This window comes from Vulpes vulpes, chromosome 3, assembly GCF_048418805.1.
Source record: "Vulpes vulpes isolate BD-2025 chromosome 3, VulVul3, whole genome shotgun sequence".
NCBI classification, from domain to species: Eukaryota; Metazoa; Chordata; class Mammalia; order Carnivora; family Canidae; genus Vulpes; species Vulpes vulpes.
The window spans coordinates 70,483,302-70,508,987 of NC_132782.1; the positions used below are offsets into that span (position 1 = coordinate 70,483,302).

Sequence of the window (25,686 nt, forward strand, 5' to 3'; positions counted from 1 at the left end):
GGCCATCAGTCACACCAACATTCTTGTGGATCATTCTGGATGTGGTGACCCAACAATCCAAATGATAATAGAGGAAAAGAGTCAAGCAAAGCAGAGAGGATGAAGTAAACCAGGGAAGGGCTAGATTGAAGGCAGTGGAAAGTCCTTCTCTTCAGTCCAGGGAGGGATGCAGGGGAGCAGGAAGGATGCTTCCAGATGCCAGCCCTAGCTCGCCTGCCAGAAAGTGTGGCAAGCAGCCACCACCCACCCGGGAAGCGTAGGGAGGGTGCTCCATTATCTCTGCCAATACTACCCGAAGGGGTGCAGCCACTCGCCAACATGAACTTCTGGCAATGATCAAGGCACACACAGAAAACGTTACTATTTCCTACCCAATCTCAGGCCTCCCAGGAGGCAGCAGGATGAGTTTGAGCCTGACAAGAGTCCTGGATTCCAGGGGCCATCTACGCTGTCTTTCTTTCTATTCCCTGGAAGCCGTGGAAGAAGCTGAAACAGACATTTCCCCTACCCCTTCTTCTCTATCTGGGATTCCCCAAACCTCCTCCAGATCATTCTTCAGGATAAATACCAGTGTTTTTCACCCATCAGTGAGTTAGTTCAGCAAATATGTATTAAGTGCCTGTTACAGGCACAACAAGGTGTGAGGCACTGTAGGGCATACAAATAAATATGGTACCTAATCCCTGCCTATTATCTTGTTAGGGGAAGATGCAGAGCATACATATGAAAACCTAACAGACATTGCAAACATAGGATTACACGATGGAAATCTCAGACAAATTGTCTCTTATCAGCCACCTACAAGCTACCTCTACTCTGAGTTCAAGAAGTAGCCTTCATTGGGAAGGCCACCCCAAGCTGAGCTTTGAATGGTGGGTGGGAGGTCCATAAGCATGTAAGTGGGAATGGTGGTATGACAAATGGCATGGCTGAAGAATTCATGAAAAATCCACTAGACATAAGAGGCAGTTTGGGGTGGCATGGGCAGGGTTTCAAATACGGCACTGAGGCATTCACAGAGTAGATCATCTTGCCTGTTGGGAAACTTACTTGCAGTGCCCACGTTATCCCTAGAAACAGTTTTGATGTAGTCTTGATTTTCTGGGCCTTCTGCAGATGCAGCAAAACAAAACAGTTCATTTGATGAAATGACTCTCTTTAATGATTATTTTCCATGGATGGATAGCAACAGGTTAATGACCACTGTTTGCCGGGTGATCAACATCTCTCTTGTCTAGTGTTTATACATGCTTTAAGTTTCTTTTTATTTTTTATTTTTTGAGTTTTAATTGTTTGCTTGTTGGCAGAGAAGGTAGGGATTTGGCTAAAATAAATACCTGCCATCTTTATCAGGATTGAAAACGTGCTGAAATGCATGGCATTTTGTTATTGAAGGGATAATAATATTGTTTGCTTTGTTTATTGAAGCTAATTATTACCATTCTTGATAAAAAACCTTCCTGAATGATGAAATAACATTTCAGTCAGGAGGATAATTAACATTTTTGGAAGGCAGCAAAGAAATGTACGCATGTGCACAAATTTGGATGGTTGAACCAAATCATTGAGAAGAACAGGAAGGTCCATCTATAGATGGAGAGAGAGAAGTAGATAATACTTATTGCCCAATGGCAGTCACAGACACAGAACCATGGAAACTCATGGGAAGAAGATGTTCCTTCTAGATGATCCTCATGAGACCTGAGGGTGTAGGAGGATCTTTGTTCAACAGTTTTTTGGGAGCTTTCCCAATAGTGGAATCCTGGAAGATGAACATTATTCCTTAACTGGAATGTGACAGCAGCCCCTCCCCTCCCTTAGCTAAAAGAACCATCTACAAAGAGTTGCAATTTAAACTGAAATCCCAAACCAGTGATGGGAAAAAACAGAGTTTCTTCTGAAATTGTGAGTGTGGGCAGAAACCTAGTAAATTTTAGGAGGAAAATGAACTAGTTTTAAAGGTGATTTTCTTTATTAATATAAAATGCTTTTCTTTAAAGTTTACCTTAATTTGCTTCCTTAATGTTTTGCTAATTGGGGTTCATCTAAAATGATGGCCAGACAGGGGAAAAATGTACTTCTGTCATTCATTCAGTGAAAATTTATGAAGTCCCTATTATGGATCCAGGTGCTCTTCTAGGTACATGGGCTACCCCAATAAACTGAAAAGACAGAACTTGCTGCCCTTGGTGGGCATACATTCCAGTGGTAGGGAGGTGGGCAAAAAGCAAGATAAAGAAGCATTATGCTATATATTAGGAGGTGACTGGTGCTGTGGAGAGAAGCAAAATGAAGAAGGAGGGGGAGTTTAAGAATGGTGGCCAGACAAGGTTCCACTGGAATGTAAAGCCTGAGTGGGATGAGAATAGAGGTGCATGGGCACTTGGAGAAAGAGGACTGCAGGCGGAGGCAGAGGCCAGTTCAAAGGCCCTGAGGCAAATCATGGCTCACGTGAACCAGTGACCTCGGCTTGTTAGTGACAGTGAGAGGGGAGAAGGTAAGTGTGGAGAGGAACCAGAGAGTTGGATCTTGTACAACCATATTTGCCTGGCAAAGATTTCACTCACACTGGGCCGATAGGAGAAGTGACACGCTCTGCCTAGGGTCTTAACAGGACCACTCTGACTGCTGTGTAGAGAGTGGATGGTCGGGGGTGATGGCAGGGGCAGGGAGACTGGGTAGGTGGCATGGTAGTAATGAGGTAGCTGAGTGATGGGAGTTTGGGGAAAAAGCAATGAAGATGAGAAGTGTCAGTTCTGGGTGAATGCAGAGGGTGATCAGATTTGCTGGCAGACTGGATACAGGGACTGAAGAGTCAAAGGGCACTGCAAGGTGCCTATCCTGGACAGCGGCAAGGACACAGTGCCGTTTGCTGTCGGGGGAAGACTGTGCAGGGAACGGGGTAGGAGGAAAAGTTAAGAAACTCAGGTCTGGAGGCCTACGTGGGATGCCCGATGGAGGCCCAGCAGAGATGCTGGGCGGAGAGCTAGACCCAGAGGTGTGGGATTCGCACAGGAGTCATCCACCTGGGAGTCATCAGAATACAGGTGATCTTTCACACCCTGAAACCACAGGAGGTCTCCAAAGCTTGAGATGAGAAGTGATAGAAAACAGAGGTCCAAATTCCACTCTTTGCCATTGTTGCTGCCATTTGTTCAAAAGCACTGCAGTTTCCTTTTCAATATGCCAAGGTCTGTACAGCATTTCCTATAAAAATCACTGCTTGATACAGTATCTAAAACAAAGGAACTAGCAGAGGTCATATCCCCTTTCTCCTACATAGAACAGAAAGGTGTGTTTTCGTTTTGTTTTGTTAGATTCTGCTTTTTTCATTCAAGAAAAAAGTTATTGATTCCATAAAGTCAGTGACTTGGATATTTTCACTTCTATTTTTGGACGGCTGGCTCCCTTTCCTGTCTGGTGACATTTGATAGTAAAGGCTTAATTTAACACGGGCAATATGGAGCTCCAAATGTTCCTGCCTCAGAGAGAGTACTAGATAACTGGCTGCTGAGAAAGAAGAGATGCCTGCAAGCTAGAAAAGCAATCAATAGTTCCCTATTTTGTTATATTTTAATCCTGCAAAAGAAATAAAACACGCAAACACACAATACCTAGTAGTTAGTATCCAGGCAGTAGACTGATTAGCTATTGATTTTTTTCCTCTCTATTTTACACAGGAGCAACAGAATTTTATTGGAAGCCCTGGTTCTGTCCCGTCTGAAACGACTATGTGAGGAAAGAAAAAGTGGATGTGGAGAAGGAAACCTTCGGAGTTAATGGCCTAGTTTAAATATACAAAATCCACGAAGAACTTTCAAGTTAAATTCAAACTAAGTATAAATATCCAATTGTGAGGGTTTTTTTTTTTCATGCCTTATAATACACTGTAGCTTAAGAAATGATTGCATTAATTAGACGCAGATTTGAAGTCTGGTTGAAGTCCCCATAAATAAATAAATGGATGAAGGTCTGCAAACATTTTTGTTTTTACTGGAGGGTATGATGGGTATTATGAAATCAAAGAAAAAAAGTGGCTCCTTTCCAGATCACAAAGGACTTAGAATGCCATGCTCAGGAAGGAGGATAGCAGAAAGAGACCCACATATCTATGTGAAATCTGTGTATGAAATTTGGACTCAGGCGTGGTACTCCAACTGCCGCAGGAATGGAATCTTGCCCCTTTGTCCATGCTCACCTCGTCGGCTTTCTCCCTTTCCCCAGCTCAGGGGCTGCATAATGTGAACCTCCAGCATGGTGGGTGGTCCAGCTCCTTGCTACCCAAACTCCACTGACACCTGTTACCTGCAAGCAGGCTTGCCAGGCTTCATGCTGCACTCACCATAGACCCTACTAAAATCATCTCTTTAATTCCAGAGGCCTGTGCCTCTCCCTAGGCGGGTCCCTTGGTTGACCACTTCTCCAGGCATCCCTGGGCTTGGCCTGGGATCTTCCCACCTGCAGAGAAAGGAGCCAGGAAGCCTCTCTCTGATGTGGGCTCCTACCATTCACTCTGCACCACACACAAGAGACCCCCTGAAGACCCTGAAGCTATTACACAGCTCCCAGCTCCCCCTTTTTTTCCTTCATTTTGTTTGCTCTTCCCCCCAGATATCCACATGACCCACTCCCACCTCTTTCAGGTCTTTGCTCAAATGTCACTCACCTTCCCACAACTCCTATCTTTGAACTCCCACTTAAAATCACATTCCCTAGACTGAGTGAAAGAAGCCAGACACAAAAGCTCACATATTATATGATTCTATTTACATAAAATATCCGGAATTGGGATGTCTGCAGAGGCAGAAAGGAGATTGTGGCTGCCAGGGGCTTGGATGAAAAAGTTTTGGAACTTGATAGGTATGGTGGTTGTAGGACATTGTGAAAATGCTACATAACACCGAAATGGGGCACTCTGAAGTGGTGAATGTAATGGTAGGTAAATTTCAACTCAATGAAAAAATACTGCAACCTCATAATTATAGTTTCCTTTGCCCCGTGGAAGGTTTCTAACACCCCATTGGGTTCATGTGTATATTTTTTTCTTTGCACCGCTCCCAAATGTAAACCCCTCAAGGGCAAGACTTTCCATCTCTTTTGCTTACTGCTATCACCTCCAAGGCTGGGACAGGCCTGGAACAAAGCAGGTCATGGGTAAATATTTGTTGAATAAATAGATGAATATGTGACCTCCTGAATACTTCATTAATAAAAGAGCCTTCCTATTTTTTAAATACCGAATTAGAGGGAGATAAGTCTTTTAAAAATAGGATTAAATGTGGCTTAATCCAAAATGAATCTTAAAACAGACAGGGGAGAGATGCGGCGGGTATCCATGAGAATTCCAGCTCACCATGTAGAAAGCAAATGAACAACCCGACAGACATTCAGAGGCTTGGAACAATGGCATCCAGTGCTGAGCGTGGTGGTTGTTTTTAAGTGGCAAGGATTAGGAATGTCAACAGATCTCACATTTTCATTTCACTTCTAAAAGATAAACCAGCGTATTGGATTTAAACTAGCAGGGGCAGCTAAACGCCTCTAAGACACACACCATTTCTACAGGTACAGATGTTCCACCCATGGATTCGACCACATGCACCCCACCAGGAAATATTTTCCACTTAAAATCTGAGATGCTGTGAACTGGGGAGAACATACCGATGAGCTCCTTGTTTCTGACGTCCAAGGCCATGTTCCGGAGCGCCGTGGCCACCGCGCACACCACACGGTCGTTGTCTATTCGAAGCAGCTCCACGAGGATGGGCAGGCCTTTCTCTTTGCGGACAGCAGCTCGGATATATACTGACCACTGCAACAAGAGGGAGGGCAAAGATCTTAGAAGCTGAGGTGGAAAACCCTATAAGCAGATAGCACGTGTGCGTTTTCAGACTGCTGTTTACAGGAGCCAAAAAGTTGAATGATCAAGATCTACTCGTAGAATGGGTCGAATGTGTTAGGCACATGCTGAAATGTCTAAACTTTATTTTCTGCCTTCAAGATATGATAGAGGTTTCTGGGTTAATTGGTTAACCGTGCTTCATCTCTCTGCTACCAGCGTTTGCAGTCCTTGACTTGACAAAGCATTTGTAGGATGTGAGTGCTTGATGTTTTAGGATTAGGAGGTGGTAGGACAGGAAGGGCTGGTGTTTGGTATGAAGTGGAATTAAAAAGAAGTCTAGGAAAGGTAGAGAATGTTAAAAGATGGAAAATAGGTAATTTTTTTTTAAGAGTCTAGCATTTGGAGGTGGGGCTGGAAGGTGAGTTGGTGAACATACTGCCAATATGTTATTGGCTAAATAAGAAAGACACGAATAAGGAAAAGGTAGGGGTAGGGAGTGGTAAATGTGATATTTAAAATTTTAAAATCAAGAGTAAAAATTGTAAGAGAATTTCAAGAAAACACACTTAGATCAAAATATATTATGTCTAGGGCCACAATTCAACATCCAATTTATAAAGACATACAATTGGTTTTAGATTGGTGGCTCTTGGCTTTAGTGGAACACACTGCATCTTGTTGATGAAATGTACTTGCAACATGAGGATGATAAAGCATTCAGATTCATTTAACGGAATGTAGGCAGGCCCAGATTTTCCAGACTTTTACGTATGTATACTTTATACTAGTGCTTGGTGTTCCAGAGAAGAGTATGCACTGTAAAAATCAAACATTATAAGGTTCTTATTCTGTTGCAATTTTATTTACGATCTAAGAAAATGACATTCATGACACAAAGTTCTGGATTCTGTGACAGAGTCCTCCAGGGGACCACCGAAGGTGCCGCAAAATCCCCACCCCTCCCCCGCCAGGCCCCTCCATCCCCCTTCCCCATTGGGGCAGGCACCCCAGAGCTGGCTCTCACCTGTGGCAGGCAGGGAGCCCCCTCTGGCAGTGAACGTAGGGCATACGCCATGCCTGCCACATCCTCAGCCCAGCCCTGCATGAAATATGAGATTAAAAAACACACACAACTTCATCCTGTCCTGCATCAGAAGTCACATTCACATAGTTTATCACCATCAACTCATACTGTCTGTTTTTCTCCTGCCCCCTCCCTGTCTCAAGCTCTAGGAAGCCTGAAGGGTGGGGAAACAGAGAGAACTTACTAAAACACCTCGTGATTGCAATGAACTGTTTCACAGCGCTGCTCTCAGGCAGTAAAGAAATCCACAGTCATAAAGTCTTAGACATGGAAAAACCTCGAAGTTTGGAAGCTGCTTATTGGAATTTGGGTGTCTGGATGGGATATCCCCTCTGAGGGAAGAAGGACCTTCATGGAGACAGTACAAAACCTTCTTTAGTGTCATCGGAAATTTCACTTGCAGTTTGACATGCTGAGATATGATTCTCATTCACCTCTTCCACTACCTGTGAACCTCCTTGTCTTCAGTGCCCCCAAAAGACTAGACACCTGTGCTTATGCAGCCCACTCATTGTTGGTTTCCTTTCCTAAAACTAAGAACGGAAGCTAGATAAAAGAAGATAATGGGAATCAGATGTAGGATTAATGTTTACATATTGTAAGATGAACATCAAACATAAACTTTAAGGCTGTGGAGATATTCTGGACCTTGTAAGAGACCATAAGCCCTGAAGCATAAGCCCTAAGATGACCTCTTTTTCAGTAGCAACTCATTCCAGGCCTGGGATGCTGACTTGTACATTAGTGATCTCTTCGGTTCCGTAGGAGGTTTGGCATTAATAGCCTTATTGTGCAGATGAAGAAATCTAGAAACAAGGATTTTAAATAATCTGCCCACAGGGTCACCTATACCTGGGCCTGTTATTCCACAACTGCTTCTCTTTATGATGCTGACAATACTCCCTCCTTTGCTATCACCTCTCTGCCACCTAATCCTCTGTGCTCAGGCCCCCAGACACTGCCTTGCCCTCCCCTCCACCCTCCCAACAGAGGGGAACCTGGCCATATCTGAAATGAGCCAAGAAAGGAAGGCTCTGAATTTCTTCTTAGAAGTTCAGCTATTATACCCATGTTGGATGGAAAGATAATTTGGTGTTTGGAAAAAGAGTGACAATGCTTTAGCTTTCTGGAAAGTGATGTTAGAGTAACAAAAAATGGCTGCACATGGCTGAAAATGTGTATGTGTCACAGATATGCCTTTTTGGTATGAGAACATGGACAACCATGGTAGGTTATCCCTAAGTGGAAAAAGATAATCAGATAATGGATTTGATTTTACATTACTGATAACACAGACAGTAACTTTTATTTTGAAACCTTTAATTCTGTGGCTTGCAGGTACAATTGAGCCTTGAACAACACAGGGATTGGGGCACTGACCACCTGTGTGGTAAAAAATCTGCATAAGACCTCTGACTCCCCCCAAATTTCACTACTAATAGCTTGCTGTTGACCTGAAACCTTACCAATAATGTAAAGAGTAGATCAACACATATTTTGTATGTTCTATGTATTTATACTGTATTCTTATTATAAAGTAAGCTAAAGAAAAGGGAATGTTATTCAAGAAATCATAAGGAAGAGAAAACACATTTACAGTACTGCTGTAGTTATTGAAAAAAAATCTGTGACTAAGTGGTCTTGCACAGTTCAAACTCATATTGTTCAAGAGTCAACCGCATATGGAAAATACTCAATATTGGCTCGATAAAAGACAACTCAGAATAAATTATTTACATTTCACTCAGGACATGTTGCAGGTTTCCACAAGTTTTTTTGACATGCAAAGCTATGTGACACTGATGGTTTCTATATAGTCTTGAAGCAGATCACGTGTAACCTATGTGTGTAACCTACATGAGACCAAGCAAGAACAAGTAAGAGTACAGGAGCTGAAAGAAAGAAAGGTATTCAGGAAATGGGGAGTGTTTCATAGGTGCACTCAACACAGAAACACAAAGCTCATATACAGGTTTTCCAGAAGGGAAGTGAGTTGCTTTAGAAAGCATGGCAGCCTCTGTGGTGGCAGAAAGGTGTATGGGTTGCCCACAGTTTTGTAAAATAAACAAAAGTAGGAGAGTATCACTGGCATAAAAATAGCTGAACAAGAGAGAAAAAATGTAAAGTGTATCATAACTCATTGTGGTTGAGGTGGAAATCTTTGGATGAGACCTCAACATTCTCTAAGTGGAATGAGAGCATTGTGTGCTGAGCACGCCACAACAGAGGGAAGGGTGTGGACCAGGATGTCTTTAAGAAAAATGGTCTATGAGCTGAAGAGAGGATGTTTAATGATTCAAAAAGGGAAGAAGGGAGAGCAGAAGGAAGAAGAGGAGGAGAATGACAAAGAGAAGATGGAGGAGGAGGAGGTGCTGGTCCAGGAGAAAAGAGCACAGACATGTCTCCAATTGTTCCTGGTGACATGCTTTCCCAGTGATGATCTCAGGGGAGTTATAAGCCTTCAAAATATTTCAGCAAAAACAAACCTAACACTTAAACCAACTGTCAGGTACTGCTCTAATGTCTTTATATGTGTTAACTCACTTAATCCCCATCTCAGCCCTATGTGGTAGGCACTACAGTTCCTTCCATTCTACAGATGAGGAAAGGAAGTCACAGCAAGGCATCACAGCCTGCAGATACTCATCCAGGTGTTGAACCTAGGGAGCACTGCCCCAGAGTTGGTGTACTTGACCATCATTCCCATCCGCCTCTCAGAAGGCAGTGTAAGTTATATACATCTGCACTAGTAGTTGATATAATCCTTACAAATGCACCAATTAGCCTTGGTTTAATAACTGATGTTATTACTTTGGACTTGGAATAACCTATTTTGCACTCCTTGAAACTCCTGAGTTAAAGACCCTTTGAGTGCTGTTAATGGAGCTACTATACATTTCAACCTCCTCTTGAGAAACAGCTTTCCCCGATTTAGCAGACCTGATACAATAAGTTGTATATAATTGGAATTACAAAGAGAAAGGCCTTGTTTGTGTCAGGAAGGGATCGCTTCTACGCATGTGATGGGACAGCAATTCAAACCACTAAATGCTTTCCTCCTCCTTCTTGCTCATAGCTCTTTCTGGAGAAAGGCCCCACCATTATTTGGCCCAACGACAACTGCTGTTGTCAGGATGGGACAGAGCACAAAGCAGTGAAAAAGCAGTGAATGCTGAGAGGGTTTTGTTTTTGTTTTAGATTCTATCTATCTATCTATCTATCTATCTATCTATCATCTATCTATCTATCATCTATCTATCATCTATCTATTTATCTATCTATTTATTTATTTAGAGAGTGTGAGCAGGGGGAAGGGCAGAAGGAAAGTGAGAAAACTGAGAGAGACAATCTCAAGCTGACTCCATGCTGAGCACAGAGCCTGACACAGGACTCTTTTTCACAACCCTGAGATCATCACTTGAGCGGACATCAAGAGTCAGATGCTCAATCGACTAACCCACCCAGGCATTTCACTGTGAACAGTGTGGACAGTGCCTGCCAGGGTTAAGGAGAGGATGTGGCTGCATCCCATAGGGGCTTAATAGTTGGAGGGGCAGGTGTGGGCCAGGAGAGCACCTTAGATCAAAGACAGTCCATTCACGAATTGTCATATCCCATATGAGACCCTACCTAGCAGGACAGGGAAGTTTGTCCTGGGTAAGAGGTGGCTTAGGACAACAGATAACTCCACACTGAGAAATGGACACCCAATCCCTGTTCCCTGCAGGGATATGCCTGTACAACATGCCCCTCACCCCAAGTTTAGCATCAACTGCAGGGGGCAGGAGAGGATGGAGGCTGAAAAACAATATGGCCAAGTGTTAAGCCTGAAGAGACTGAGAAATAAATAGCTGCATATTATTGAGTTTACCTAGAAAGATCTAGATGTTCTTTTTTCTTTTTTCCCTTTCTGCATTGGACAAAAGGAGAGTTCAGAGATGAACCCAAATTGAATTACACAAAATAAAGTTACACAAGCTTTTGTCCAATAATGTTCCTTGTTGTTCATATGGAGAGTTTGGTAATACGGTGAAGTCAACACCTTCTAAACCTTTCAACTCAGGCTACATTGATCCCATGTGGATTATCAGGAGCTTTGCTTTTTAAATATTTTATTTATTTATTTGTCTGAATGACAGAGAGAGCATCTAGGGAGAGGGGCAGAGGGGGAGGAAGAGAGAGAGAATCTCAAGCCAACTCCCTGCTGAGTGCCCAGCCCGAGGAGGGGCTCAATCTCATGATTCTGAGATCATGACCTGAGTGGAAGCCAAGAGTCAGACTCTTAACTGAATGAGCCACCCAGGTTCCCCTGGAACTTTACTTTTTAAATTCCCAGCCCAGCCATAAACAGGATGGATGGCTACAATTTTACCAGAAATTTCTGCCCTGCTTAAATTGATTTGGTTAAGGGTGATTTATGTTCAAAAAGGAGATTAATACTGTAAGGTAGCTAACTTCTCCCTCTTGAAATCCCAATAATTTTCTAAATAACTAGGGATAGTGTTCTCCTTTCAGTACTAAATTTTTGTATTAAGAGGCTGAACTCATGATTGCCAGACTCCTGAATTTTTTTTATTAATATCACTATTCATATTAAATATTAATATTTTTATTAATATCTTACAAGTTCTCTTGCTTTAGAAGTATAGTCTGCAATTAAGTGGTCTTCTGTTGTATGACTGTTTTCCCATTGAATTCCCTTACCAAATTCCCCATTTTTTCTTTTGATATGGTAAAGAAAAGTCACATTTCCAAACCAAACTCTACCAAACATAATTTCACCTTTCAGAAGCATTTTAGCATCCTGTAGTGTCAAGGACCACAATCCCACAGCTGTAAAATGTAATGAATTTCACACAGGTTACACAAGATTTTGAAATTTGTTTTTGAATTTGTTTATGATATCATGTTATCTACCTCAGTGTCTCATTCTCATGGCAAGAGGGAAGAAAGTACCAATTTTTCTTTTTATTTATTCAGTCTCATTTTACTATAACAAGAATGTTCAAAATATTCAGAAACATGGAGATAGGGCATGGCTTTTGCTGCATGCCTCACATTCTTCTCTCTAGCGTGGACCTGTATCTCAACTACTGTGTTCATCTAGGAGTGCGGTTGGTGATTACAACGGGATATATAAAGCAACTGGGCAATTTTACCACAAGGCCATTTAAATGCTTTGTTGTGTTGTGGTTGGACATAGGACTTAGGTGTCTACTGTTTAAATTCAGATCTTGTTGCAGGATTTTATATTTTTGTTTTCAAAATCCATTTTAAAAAGTTCTATCTGTAATAAGGAGGACTAGAGAAGAACTCATTTGTGTCATTAAACCAATAAATCAGTTTAATAAATGAAATTTTAATGAAGGTAATGGCAGCTATTGCATATCTAAAGTGTTTTTATTTTTAAAATGTAAGTCAGGTTAGTGCAAAGACTGAATTTTATTGCAAGTGTTTATGCAATGCTGGAAATATTAATGTCCAAGCAAGACAACTTCCTGGGGCAGAAAGCATTTAGATATGCTTTTGTTGTAAGAACAAATAAAGAAGGTCAAGCTCACATAAAAGTGATGTAGAGGAAGCATTCATTCAATCGACAGCAACAAGTATACTTGTCCTCCTAACTCTCAAACCATCTCAAGGATCAGTAATTCTCAATGGAAAAACATACCTCTTGAAATCCCAAGAATGAACTTTTCTGAACACAAGAAGGGGTTTTTTTTGGTGAATGTTATCAAGTATGTTATCAAATATGTCTTCACGGTGTACAAATGGCATTGGGAAATGCCTTCTGGGCAATAAAATGTGACCCTGTTAGATCACATGCGTGGTGTCTGAGAGGAAGGATGCCACAGATCTTATTCTGATACTCCTGCATGTTCTCTAGTGACAGGGCTGTGTAAACATCCTGGAGAAGGCTCCACTTCCGAATCCCCTGCACAAGAATGGGAGTTCAGATGATACTTCTTTTTGAACAATGAAGATGATGACTGAGAAGTACAGGCAGGGAGGACTCAGTGATTCTTTATTCAATATAAGAAAATAGAAGTAATTTAGTTGTCTTTCATTCTCACTTATTAGACCCCAAATCAGAAAGCCTTTCTTTTAATACATCTCTCCTTTTTTTCTTTATAAACACAGTGGCTCATAGGGACAGGGAATTACATCTCGTATTTTTCCTTTGGAGATAGAAAACACGTCATTCTGGGGATATTACGCACAGTCCGGAGGGACCATGTTGATATAAACCCTTTCAGTCTTGCAAATATACGGTATAGCTTTTGTTGAAGCCCTGGCTAGTAAGGTAACTGGGGTGCCTTTGGTTTTTACTACAACATTAAGTGTTTTATTTTATAACATAAATTAAATATATTAGCAAATCTCTGTCCTTTTACAATGAAGACTTTTACTTTTCTTGAATCTGGACTCAGTCTATTTTATGTCTTAGAATTCAGTCACCATCGTCAGTGGTATATGAGTGCACGGATAGCATTTGTCTGCTGGAGGCTAGGAGCTGAGCCCAGATTATAGGAGAGGAACATATAAGGTGTGACCTTGACTCTAAGAGAACATTTCTGGTTGCAGATCTGTGTCCTCTTTCTTCTTCCTGCTGGTAGATGATGACCACAGGAGTAGCCTGAAAGTAACATGTTGAAGATGGTAGAACAGCTTTGAGCATAGGTGATTTAATTCATGGAGGGAGCTTCCCTCCTCACACTCATGCCCTTACCTGTTACATCAGAGAAAATAACTTCTGTCTTCAATCTTGTTGTAGTCCTTGCATATTTGAGCCTCTGTTACAGCCACTAACATTCCTCTAAATAATGAGATATGCTAATGTCTCATCACTGACTCATAGTCCAAAAGTGTTAGCTATGATTTTAGAAGTGTGCTTCCTTATTCCAGGCCTCTTCTTTACCAAAATGACTCTAGAGACACCCTCATGACTTGTGTGTGTGCATGTGTGTGTGTGTGTGTGTATCTCCTTGTGTATATATTTCTATCACAGCATCTATAATGGTTTTTAAACTTTTTGTTTTCGTGTTTTGTACTGGAAGGCACCATGGGGAAGATACCACATCAAACTCAGCTTCTTATGTCAACTGTCTTCCAATTTGCTGCTCATACCTGGAGATTAAAACATGTTTAGCTGATGAAAGACAAGGTTTATTTCTAGAATCCACGTTTATTATTTAAGAACAGCATTCTCCATTGAAATGGAGAAATATAAAATGAAATATAAAAAGGATCAAAGCTCCTAGCAATTCTCATTGTAAAGGGACAGAGATTTGCTAATATATTTATTTATTTTCGATTGAGCCAGCAAGTTCTAACCACTTCTACAAAAATGCTTTTAGAGCTTGAAGTGATCACATGTTCCTTGACTAGTCTTTTCTAAAGCCAAACTAATCCCTTAACCCTGTGGTCCCTGTGTGTGGGTTTAGAACTTGATGCAGAGCCTATGAATACTTGCTTGTCCTCAGGACTAGAAGAAGAGAATACAGAGCTCCATAGCTCTCATCATGCTAGAACAGTTAATCTGAAGTTTTTATGTTTGAATCCCTTCTGACCCAACTGCTCGGGTAATTAATAATGCCAGTTCCCAGGTTATCTCACATCTTAAACTGAGTTCAAATGGGGATATTTTTTTACTGCTTGTTTTGTAACTTCTGTGGGTATAATGTGCCCCAGGGGTTCCTTTAAGAACAGGATGTGTCTGCTTGATACCAAACCAGAATCAACTTTATATGTAATGGGGCCCAGAAGATTCAGTATGTTGCCTGGCTGTCTTCGCACTGACATTGTTGCTGATGAGAAATCAGCTGTCACTCTTCTCCTTGTATGTACAAGTCTTTTTTTCCTCTCACTGCTTATATATATATATATATTTTTTTTTTGAACATTTGACATACAATGTTATTCTCCAGCTGATTTTAAGATGTTCTCTTTACTACTGATTTTGAGCAATTTGACTATGATGTACAGTTTCTTTATGCTGCTTTAATTCGGTTTTCCTTGAGCTACTTGGACTTGCGAGTTTATGGTCTTCATAAATTTGGAAAATTTGGGAAATTTTCAACTATTAAGACTCCAAATATTTTTTTTCTGTTCATCTTTCTCTTTTCTTTTGGGAATTCAAATTACATACATATCAGACCACTTGAGGTGCACTGATAATTTGTGATTTCTTTTTTTCTTTGTGTTTTGTCTTGGGTAGTTTCTATTCAGTTCATTAATCTTTTCTTCTGCAATGTCCAACCTGCCTAGTTTAATCTCATCTCATGTGTTTTTCATTTCAGACATTGTATAACTCTGGAAGTTTTACTTGAATCTTACTTATTTTCCATGTTCTAATTAACTTTTTGAACACGTGAAATACAGTGATAGCAACTGCTTGTCTGCTAATGTTAACATCTATGTCAGTTCTGAGTTGATTTTGAATGATTAATTTTGCTCCTTATTATGAATTACATTTGCTTCTTTATTGGCTTGTAAAGTTATTTTATTTTTCTTTTTTCTTTTTTTAAGGATTTTATTTATTTATTCATGAGAGACACACACACACACAAAGAGAGAGAGGCAGAGACACAGGCAGAGGGAGAAGCAGGCTCCACACAGGGAGCCCGATGCAGGACTAGACCCTGGGTCTCCAAGATCAGGCCCTGGGCTGAAGGTGGCGCTAAACTGCTGAGCCACCCAGGGATCCCCTGGGTAAAGTTATTTTCAAATAGATGTCAGACATTCTTAATTTTAATCTGTTGGGTACTGCATATTTTTTTGTATTCCTTTAGATTTTTTAAAGCTTTGTTCTAGGCTTCAGTTAATATATTTGGAAACTATTGCTATTTTTGGATCTTCTAAGATTGAAGATTAGGAAAGACTGTATCATATTTAGTCCAGGGCTAATTGTATGTCTAGTTCTAGGAGGCAAGATCCTCCTGAGCTCTCATTCAGTGGTCCATGAATTATAAGGTTTTCCTGTCTGGTACTCGGGAAGCACACTGTACCCATCCCTATGTGAGCACCAAGTTTCTCTCTAATTGCAGGAGATTCTTTTCTCAGACTTGGGTGTTTCCCTCACATGCATGCACTTTGATAGTTCCCTAGGAATATTTGTTGGGGATGCTCTGCAGATTTCTAGGGTTCTCTCCATGTGTGATTTTCTCCTCTCTGATGCTCCATCCTATGAACTCCAGTCACCTTTGTCTCCCCAGATTCCCTCCCCCATCTCCTTAGCTCAGAGTTTGCCGAGCTCCTCTGGGAGTTCCAGTCCTGGTGCCATGGTGGGCAGTCTCACTCAAGGCAGTGAGCTGGGGCATTCAGAGGGCTCATCTTGCTTGTTTCCTGTCTCTCAGAGATCACAGCCCTTTACTGACTCATGCTTGGTGTCTTAAAAACCATTGTTTCTTCTATCTCTCTAGCTTATGTTAGTTGTTATTCTTCCTTAAAGGGATTGTAAACCTGAACCATCTTGGCTGGAAGTGGGAGTCCCTCAGGTTTAGCTATTTCTACAGCTTCAGAATGGAATTCTATAATTTACGGCTTGGAAAATTAGGTCATTCAATGACAATGATGAAAGTAATGCCAAACTACCCGAAACCATATTTACTCTATAGTCCATTTGGATGCATATGGCATTTACAGTATAGGTGCAGTCCTTGCTATCCTTACTATTTACTGGGGTCTTTGGAGGAAGAAATCAGTAAGTCAGTCACGTGTTATTAGAGTCAATGACTTGGTTATGGCCTGGATCTTCTCCATTTCTTCCTCCTTAGGTTGGGCCCATCCTTGTCCTGCCTCAGGCTCATCATGTCCATCATGTCCAACTGGGCGAGGTCCTCATATGACTTCTGTGTTTATTCTGACTCAATTCCTAACCTACTAGGGATCATGCTTAGAGCTCATTTTCACCATAATCTTTCAAAACTTTGGTTTTTTAAAAAACTTAAACCTTATACTTTACATCATATCACTAACTAGAAGAAAGACACTATCAAACCATGATTTCTACTTTTATTTGTTGCACTCCACTGATGCCCTGGTTCACTTTTACATTATGCTCCAGCTGCTAAGCTATGCTAAATTCATTATCCTTCTTCCCAAGACTGTTGGCCCTGACTCTTGGGACAAATCTCAAATTTCCTAGTTCTCTTATTTTTTATTCATATTGGCGACATGGCTGGAGATTCTGTTTCCTCTACATCTATGTTGCTATCATGTTACTTCATTAAATATTAACAGCTTGATATACAAATGTCTCTTTATTCTATCTTATTTTCAAAGTAAATGGGCAAAGAATAGCTTCTTTGAAAAAGGCCACATTAAAAAAAAAGAAAGAGGCCACATTTTAGGGAAAAATGGACTGTGCAAAGATACCTGAAATATTTGACTTAATAATAAGTACAGATATATTTCTATTGTTCAAACCCTAGGTTTTCACAAAGTTCAATTACAAAATAAATAACCCATAAATGGGAGTTGAAAGAGCATCCATGCACATTTTGGAAGTCTTCAAACTACTATATCCAATTGTTTTAATACTTTGTGACAAACAAAATAATTGTACTGTACATGAGAAAAAAGTAACTGAAGTCCATGTTGGCTTTGAAAAAAAAATTATCCCTTTGCTTCTGCCATAATACTGTTCTGTTTTTCTGATGCTCATTAACCAAGTAATGAGTCTCTTAAAGTTTAAAAAGTATTTAAGACCATTATGAAGATCTAGTTTACTAGCCAATTTGTTGCAGAAAAAGAGTATGCATGATCTTCCTATAAAGAGAAGTTATAGTTTCAGATGATGAGGTCTATAAAAACCTGTCTCCATGTAAAATTCTGGTGTTTATCTTCACATTTCTGCCTTTGTTTGGGTCATAAAAAGTTAAGGACACTAAAACAAATGCCACTAAATTTCAACAGGTGCTATAAAAATGCATGCTTAGTACTCTAGATTTCAGAGGATGGCACTGTCCCCCATAAGACTTCATGGTGTTGTGTGTCTTAAATCAATCTTTTTAATCATTTAAGATTTTTAAAGTAAAACTCTTTTATTTTAAAAGGAAGGAATTTTCTGGTTTTTGTACAAATTATTTTTAATCTCTTGAAAATTATAACAATTTATCAGTGTTTGGCTTAATGATAACCTTCTTAAATCATCCCTACGGATTGTTTATTTTCCCTTCCCATATATTATCTTCCATTTAATATGGCATGTTTATAAATGATGATAATGTGATTAACTATTACATATGCTTGTGTATTTTATTTTGATTTAAAAATTCTTATGTAAATATATATATATACATATATATATATATATTTATAACTATACACAAATGTTCTTTAGCAGCCCCTTGCCCTACCTGAGGACCATCCCACTCTTCTAGAGTTATTAGGATGGCAAATGCTCCTTATAAGTAAGGCTGACAAACCTTCTGGCCATACGTAATGACAACCCATTGGCCTATGGCATCCTGCTCTCATCTTTGCATCTAGTGCCATGACTGATCTGCACGCTGTGAGACAAGAAGCAGCCACAATCTTTTCTGTCTAAACATGACACATCTGAGACAATACAGTGCTATAATTTGCTCAGGGTCACAGAGCTTAGAAAAGGTAGAGCCTAGGTTTGAATTGTGATTTGAAGCAAAGCCTCTTAAATTTAGAGGGAGGTAAGATCTAAGGGTTAGTTCAAGGAAGTGATTTCCATTATTATCTCCTTCCCTGCTTGCAAGGCCCTACTCTGGAATTCTGCCTCATGTGACTCTGCTTTTGAAGCTTTTCTCTAGTTGAAAGCAAGAGATAACTTCACTTCAAGCCTAGCCCACTATGAATTCTTTCAGTACAACACTAGGGACACCTATGGACAGAGGAGAAAGGGACGATGATGTTAATTTCTAAGACTCTCAAAAGAAGGGATGAGCCTGCCCATACATCAGCAGCCAGCTTCTGGGAAGTGTTGTCAAGAACTGGGCCCCAAAGGCTGGGAGGTCCCACCAAGAAAGAAGGTAGTGCTGTAGCTGGGACTGCAGCAGTGGAAACAGAATGACAGAGTGAGAGGTGACACGAAGGCAGATGCTGGAAGCTTGTACAGAAGGGAGGAGGTAGCTGCATGACAATGCTGAGGACAGTGTGTGCAGTGCCTGTGGGACGAAGCTGAGAATTCTTCGTAGCCATGTGTCTTATTAACATTGTTTTGAAGAAAGTGAATGCTAGATAGTGATTTATGTGTATCCCAACCCCCAGGCTTTGATATTAAATGAATGAAAAATGGATGGCGGAGGTCCAAATTCCTCTCTGGATATTTTCCCCATATGCCCTCATTCTAGGTTGTTACACTTTTTCTCTTCTTCTTCTTCTTCTTCTTCTTCTTCTTCTTCTTTTCAATAAGACAAGTTAGCTTATGTAATAGTTGGTGATCAAACTCAAGAATTCTTTGCTATGGTCAATCCTTTTCTACCCAAAATGAGGGTTGTGGAAATTTTCCATGAAAACCAATCAAGGATAGTATGTGTTTACAAGAACTCAGAGGAAAAAGCCCTCCTAATCTCCTTCTGCATCGTACATTTTTTTTTTTTTTTTTTACTTTTAACATTCTGGCCAAAAAGACCCAAGAATATTATTCTTCTCTGTAAGCCCATAGGTTAAAAATGAAAGAGGTTCTTTTCCTTTGGAGACAGGGCCAACTACAACATTAGAGGGATTCACAGGGGTTTTGATACAAGGTGCTTGAGTATTAACTCTCCTAACAGTCAACAATAGAGCTTTGAAAAGCATCAACATGTTATATCTCCCCTGAAAACAAAATAACTCAGCTACACAAATAGAGTGGAAAGCATATCACAGCATTTTCAATGACTATACTTACATCTGTTCATCTATATTTTGTAGAGATCTTCAAGGACCTCTGAGCCCTTGAGAATTTTTAAAGAATATTTTTCTGTGTCCACAAGTTCAATGTAACTGGTCTTTCCCTAACATTTTCACAAACTGCATTGTAATTGCATATCTCACAACTGGACTTCTATTCCTTTCTAAGGATGTGCTCATAATTCCAGATCTCTTCTTTATTGTAATGAACTAGTCATACCTTCCAGCTCCCTGCAGCCAAGTTCTGCAGGGCGCCTGCCGCCCCTTCCAGCGTGTCTGCGTTTGAGCACTCAGAGAGCAGTGTGAGGTAGGGTTTGACTATTGATGGGTGCCACAGCATCTGGATCCCTTTTGGTGGTTCTGCACAGTCTGGAAGAGGTCCTACTCCATCCCACTGGTGGAAGAAAAATAAGAGAGTAAACATCTTTAATATCATTACACTTCCCAACTTCACCTTTTGTAAACACTATAGACAAAAACTGGAGCAGAATGTTTTAATACTTGGTGACCATCTATTACAGGTAGGGTAATGCCGTAGTAGGGCAAAAATAGGATAGCTACTCCTGCCCACCAAGAGCTTATGATGGAAAGTGGAAGGTGGTGGAGCAGGTACATAAGTGAATCTAATTGCCAGCTGCATGCATAGCTCTCTAAGAACAGTGCCAACATATTGCTATAAAAAGGAAGAAAAAATAAATTAATTTTGATGGGCAGAGTGGAAGAAGGTTAAAGGTCAAGGCAGCATGTCTTACAGTTAGCATGCTACTGGCATAACACTGTACAGAGTAACATCAAACACCCTCACTTCTTATGCCAACTGATAAATTCTTAGGCAACTTATAAAAAATATTTGTTTGCTTTTGAATTCTATCATGGCATTATAGGCATCAAACAGATCTCAGGAATGTACAAAAAAGAGAAAATTGCTATGGTTTATTAGATGCATTGACCTAGCTAAAGGCAAATTTAGATCTTACAGCAATTCTGACAGTTCAGTTTGCTTTGAATTGAGTCTAATGAAGAATAGGAGAACATATAATTAAAAATTAATGGAAATAAATTAAAAACTATTGCTATTGCATAAGGGAATATCAGTAGACCATTAAAAATGATAGCTATGAAGACCATGTAGCAATGTGGAGAAATGATTACAATAAAAGTGAAATGAACAAAGATGCAAAGTAGTATGGAGTTTATGCTTAATACAACTCAAAATGCCCCAGGACAACATGTGTGATAATAAAAACTTATTAACAAAAATGTTTATGTCTCTCACATTTTTCTACATTTCCAATTTTCTGTTACTCTTATCATTTTAAAAATATTAAAAATCATAAGAGTGATTCTGATGTTTGGTCACATACAGCCTTTGTCTTTTGGGAAAAATGAAGCCAGTAAATATAATGAGGGTAGAAATGAAGTAAACTCTATGTTTAGAAAAAAATACTCCCATATTAACTTCTGAGAAAAATAATAGTAAAACAAAATAATCCTTTGTAATTTCAGGGTGGGAGTGTTATTTAACTGCTTATTTGTGTTTATTAATGGTGGCTTAAGATATAGTCTATATGACATTTACTAAACTTTCCTGCAGATATTCATGTATCTACATATATGTGCACTTGTGTATATATGTATGTATAAATACAAAAATCACAGCCATAATTCAAAGTCTGTGTTTCTTAGTTTTGAAATTTTTACTGGAATATAGGCTTACTGCATATCTTTGTAACATAAAAACGGAAATGCTAATGGTAAAAATGTAACATTACTTACTATCACAAGTCACTTCAAGAATTTCATTATTTTCCAAGAAAAAAATTAAAGACCCATATCTTCTTTTTCTCAATTATGACACAACTTAGTTTAAGTGAAGGCTAAAGCTCAGAGATGAATTTCCCATGGATGGATGTTGGACATCCCACGAAAGGTCATTTTCACTGAGAATGTCACTCAATTTTAACTCTGTGACAAGGACACTCAAGGTCGGGGAGTCTGCTTGTTCTGTTAATCAAAGCTACTTCTAAACCGTTCTGAAATGACTGCACCTGTGCAAGCCTACTAATGAAACCAGCACGTCTCTTTTAAATATGAAAAATAACAAAGTGGGAAGTGAACAGTCTTGTCACATTGCTCCTGGCTCATTCTCTGAGATGAGCTCACTACACTGGACAGGAAGATAGCACCAGGGAGAGACTAGTTGTTCTGTAGATTTGCTGACTTCAGTGATGGAGCAGGGGTAATAGTGGCTTGTCTAGGGAGACCAGCTTGGGGTGCTGAATCTTTCTGCTGCTGCAACAGGAAATGGGAAATTATTTCATGTGGGTTTTTTCCATTGTTTATTTTGTCATCTCCTTAGAAGTCTTAAGCTATTGTTTCCATATAAAGATGTGATAAAATTCAGAAATATCAAACTATGAAACTTAGAGCTCAATAGAGATGGCATTTCCCTCTCACGTTGGGAGAGCTAACACAACAGCGGGAGGTGCACAGAAATAATATTTGCATGCTCATTACAAAGTGTGAGAGCCAGACTCTAAGAGGAACAAGCAGCAGCTGTGTTATCATTTGCTGGGTTTCATCTTGTTCTCCTCTCCTAACTTCTCCCCAATAAAATAGGATAAATGGCTAAATCAGTAGACAATTTTCTTCTGCTCTGACATGTGATCTATGTAGCTCTTAAATACCTTTTATTACAATCCTTCCTTAATGGCTACAGAGAGAATCTGAAGGAAATAAAAGGGAAACTGATGTGAATACAGATAATCTTTGATGGCAACTAGAAATGGAGTTCAAAGGGGATTCTCTGCTATTTCAGAACACTGATGGCACCCTAGTATGTCAATACTGAATAAAAAGAGTTATTTCAAAGCCAGTCAATGTATCTGCCCTTTATCTGGGTACGCTATTTCAACCTTTTACTGAGTTGATAGAGAAAGAATTACCAATTGTCCATTAAAAATATATTTTCGCCACCTATAAAAAGACCAGGAGTCTTCTTGAAGAGTGTGCTGACATGCTCAGCATTATGTCACCTGGAAAATCAACAATAACAGGACCACAGGGTGAAGGTGACACCAGGATCTGACCTAGGTGATGAAAATTCTGCACATGTAAACTTTTAGTGCTGAGCTTATTCTAGAGTGAGGATCCGTGAAAAGTCATGGGATATGCAACTTTATCAGCAAAGTGGACATACCCCATTTATAATTTTAAATACAAGACACATCTCTTAAAATCTGAAATGAAGGGACCAGAACTTTCTCTTTTCAATCCTATAAGGACACAGCAAGAAGAGATCATCTGTGAAACAAGAACAGGCTCTCAACAGACACTGAATCTGCTGTCACCTTGTTTTTGGATTTCCAGCCTCTAACACCATGAAAAATAAATGCCTGTTGCTGAAATCTCCCAGTCTACGGTGTTTTGTTATGGTAGCCTGAGCAGACTAAGCAGTAATCACAGTAAGCATTAAGTAAATTCAGTGTAGCAGGATCCTGTAGCTACTCTACGACCTTTCTGCCATGGAGCTCTCTCGGGGCAGGCTGTCAGCAAAGCAAGGAGACAGTGTGGCAGGATTATGTTGACAGTAAATCATAGAGCAAATCAATTGATTTTATCACCCCAAACAGTGCCACACTCAATAACATACTATTAGCACTTTTCCTTACTGGTATTAAATGTATAACTGTAAGACTAACACTAATAACACAAATCAGTCAACAGTTTGTATCATTCCTTTTCTAAAACTGTATTGAATTGAAAATAGGTATTCTCTGTTCAAGAAGGTAATTCTCAAAGCTTTTTGGAAAGGAAGATAACAAGCCTCCATGTTAGAAGCCTAGGAACTGCTGAAATCTGGACATGATGCTTTCTGCTATGGTCAGTCAGGGGAGGAGAGAAATGCCAGCCACTGGTAAGAAATGTCTGTCTGCTTGGGAAGAGAATCACACATGTGTGGGACTGTGTTCAATGTGTGACTTAAAAATAAGCAAGAAAAAAGTCTTTTCTTTGGATTTGTCTTTAATACTTTGCTTCCCCGTACTGTTTAAATTCTACTTAAAAGATTTCTTAGTTGGCTTCAGGATGGAGAAGTGGAAGCCATTTGCTCCTTATATGAAGAGAAAGATGCAAGGTAGGGACAAAAACACAAAGTCCCCAAACCAGAAAGTAAAAATGCCCATCAGTCAAGAGACTTAGTGAACATGGTCTTCCTTCAGGGATGGTGGCTCATGAGTGCTCGAATTACTGCATCCACAAAGCCCCTGCTAATGAGAATTAACAAGAGACTTTCAGCTCTTCCTCTCTACCGGGCTTACACCTACCCAGCCTCCACTTCCACCTCGCTTGGCTGGGTGCCACAGAAATGCATCCTGCTCCCCGGATGCAGGGGAAGGATCTACAGCCCAGAGACACTGAGAGACTGCGCTCCTCTTTCACATTTGTCACAGCCACTCAAATCCATGGAGAAGAGCTTCTCCGGCTCATCTGTATCTTTGGAACACAAACAGAAAAGGTTTCTTCTCCAGAGCAATGCAATTCTGTTGCCCATATTTCTCTCCCAATGAGGTGGCACCGTTGTCATTGCCCATGTGCAGGCTGCTCGTTTTTTAAGGGGTTGTGCTGAAATAAAACAACAGGCCAAGGAAACTGCATCATAAAGGGCATGGATCTGCAGCAACAGGGAGACATTCAACTTTAAAATCCCACCCTTCCCTCCCAGCTGAAGTCCTACTTCGCACCATGTCAGGAGAGGAGATGACTGGAAGATGGGAGGTGTCAGGAACATTCTCTCACACAGGGCTTGGTTTAAGCAAGCTCCAGCCTGTACTTCATCCTTTAAAAAGCAGCAATGTACCTGCAAGTCCATCCCCTATCTGCCATCTTGGCTTGGCTTGGTGGAACAGCAGAATTACTAATAGATTCTCCCTTTACAGAGTTTCATGATCACTTCCATCTTTTCTGAGGATGAGGGAAAGGGAGGCAGGGAATAGAAGTGATGAAGACACTCTGAGCAGCTATAAAAAGCCAGGGGTGAGATGACTCTTGCATTGACTCTTGGGAATTTTGAAGAAGAGGGTAGCTCAGGTATGTCAAGTCCCCTGGGTGCTGTTTAGAAGATGTTGATGACAGCGGGGCTAAGTGTGTGCAAAGAGGGGACAGAGCTGGAGCCCAATGAGCTGCATTTATGTGGCACACATTGTCTCTAGGCTCTCCTTGAAGAAGATACGAAGGGTTTTGCATTTGAGAGATTAGAAACCTGTGTTAAAGGGGGAGAATATACTTTCAAGTATAGGATTTAAAGAGATTCAGGGATAGCCTTGCTGATTCATTTTTGTTGGTGTGGAGCCAAGCGACACACATCTCTCAGAAAGAGGTGGGAGGGAGGCTGGTGATGCTGTCTACTTCAGGGAGTGGCATGAAGAGCCCACCGTGCTGTGCCCCACAGGGCTGGTCCACATCACCAGGCTTGCCTGCTCTTTCTCCTACTCATTGTGATGGAACCAACCAGAACACCACTAACACCCCTCTAGAACTCTCTCTGCTCTTATCTTCTCATCCACATCTTGGGGAACCTGGTCCAAGAATCTCTCCATTGTCTACCTTTTATTTATTTTTTCCATTACCTCCCTTTTAAAGGGGCTTTGTCCTTAACATGCCAACCTCCCTCAGATTATCCTGTATGCAGTCTTATTTTTTTTTTTCTATCTTTGGTGATACATGTCTCAAAGCCAGTCTAATACAGTGATTCTTGACTAAAGGGATTTTATCATCCAAGGGGACAACTGTCAATGTTGGAGACATTGCTAATTGTTACAACTGGGGGAGGGAGAACTATTGGCACCTACTGGGTAAAGGCCAGGAATGCTGATAAAATCCTACAACGCACAGG

At 40.4% G+C, this 25,686-nt stretch overlaps 1 protein-coding gene across 17 annotated transcripts in view; it reads right to left on the reverse strand.

Moving 5' to 3' along the window:
* Positions 1–25,686, reverse strand: part of CTNND2 (catenin delta 2) — a 923,063-nt gene that overhangs the window by 95,997 nt on the left and 801,380 nt on the right. For 15 of the 17 annotated variants that reach the window (XM_072752714.1, XM_072752713.1, XM_072752719.1 and 12 more), the window contains 3 exons: positions 20,014–20,187; positions 6,867–6,941; positions 5,662–5,812 (listed from right to left, as the gene is read on the reverse strand). In XM_072752714.1, the coding sequence (XP_072608815.1) occupies positions 5,662–5,812; positions 6,867–6,941; positions 20,014–20,187 (400 nt within the window). The remainder of the gene's footprint in view (positions 1–5,661; positions 5,813–6,866; positions 6,942–20,013; positions 20,188–25,686) is intronic. The other 2 variants (XM_072752715.1, XM_072752725.1) reach the window with 1 other exon arrangement.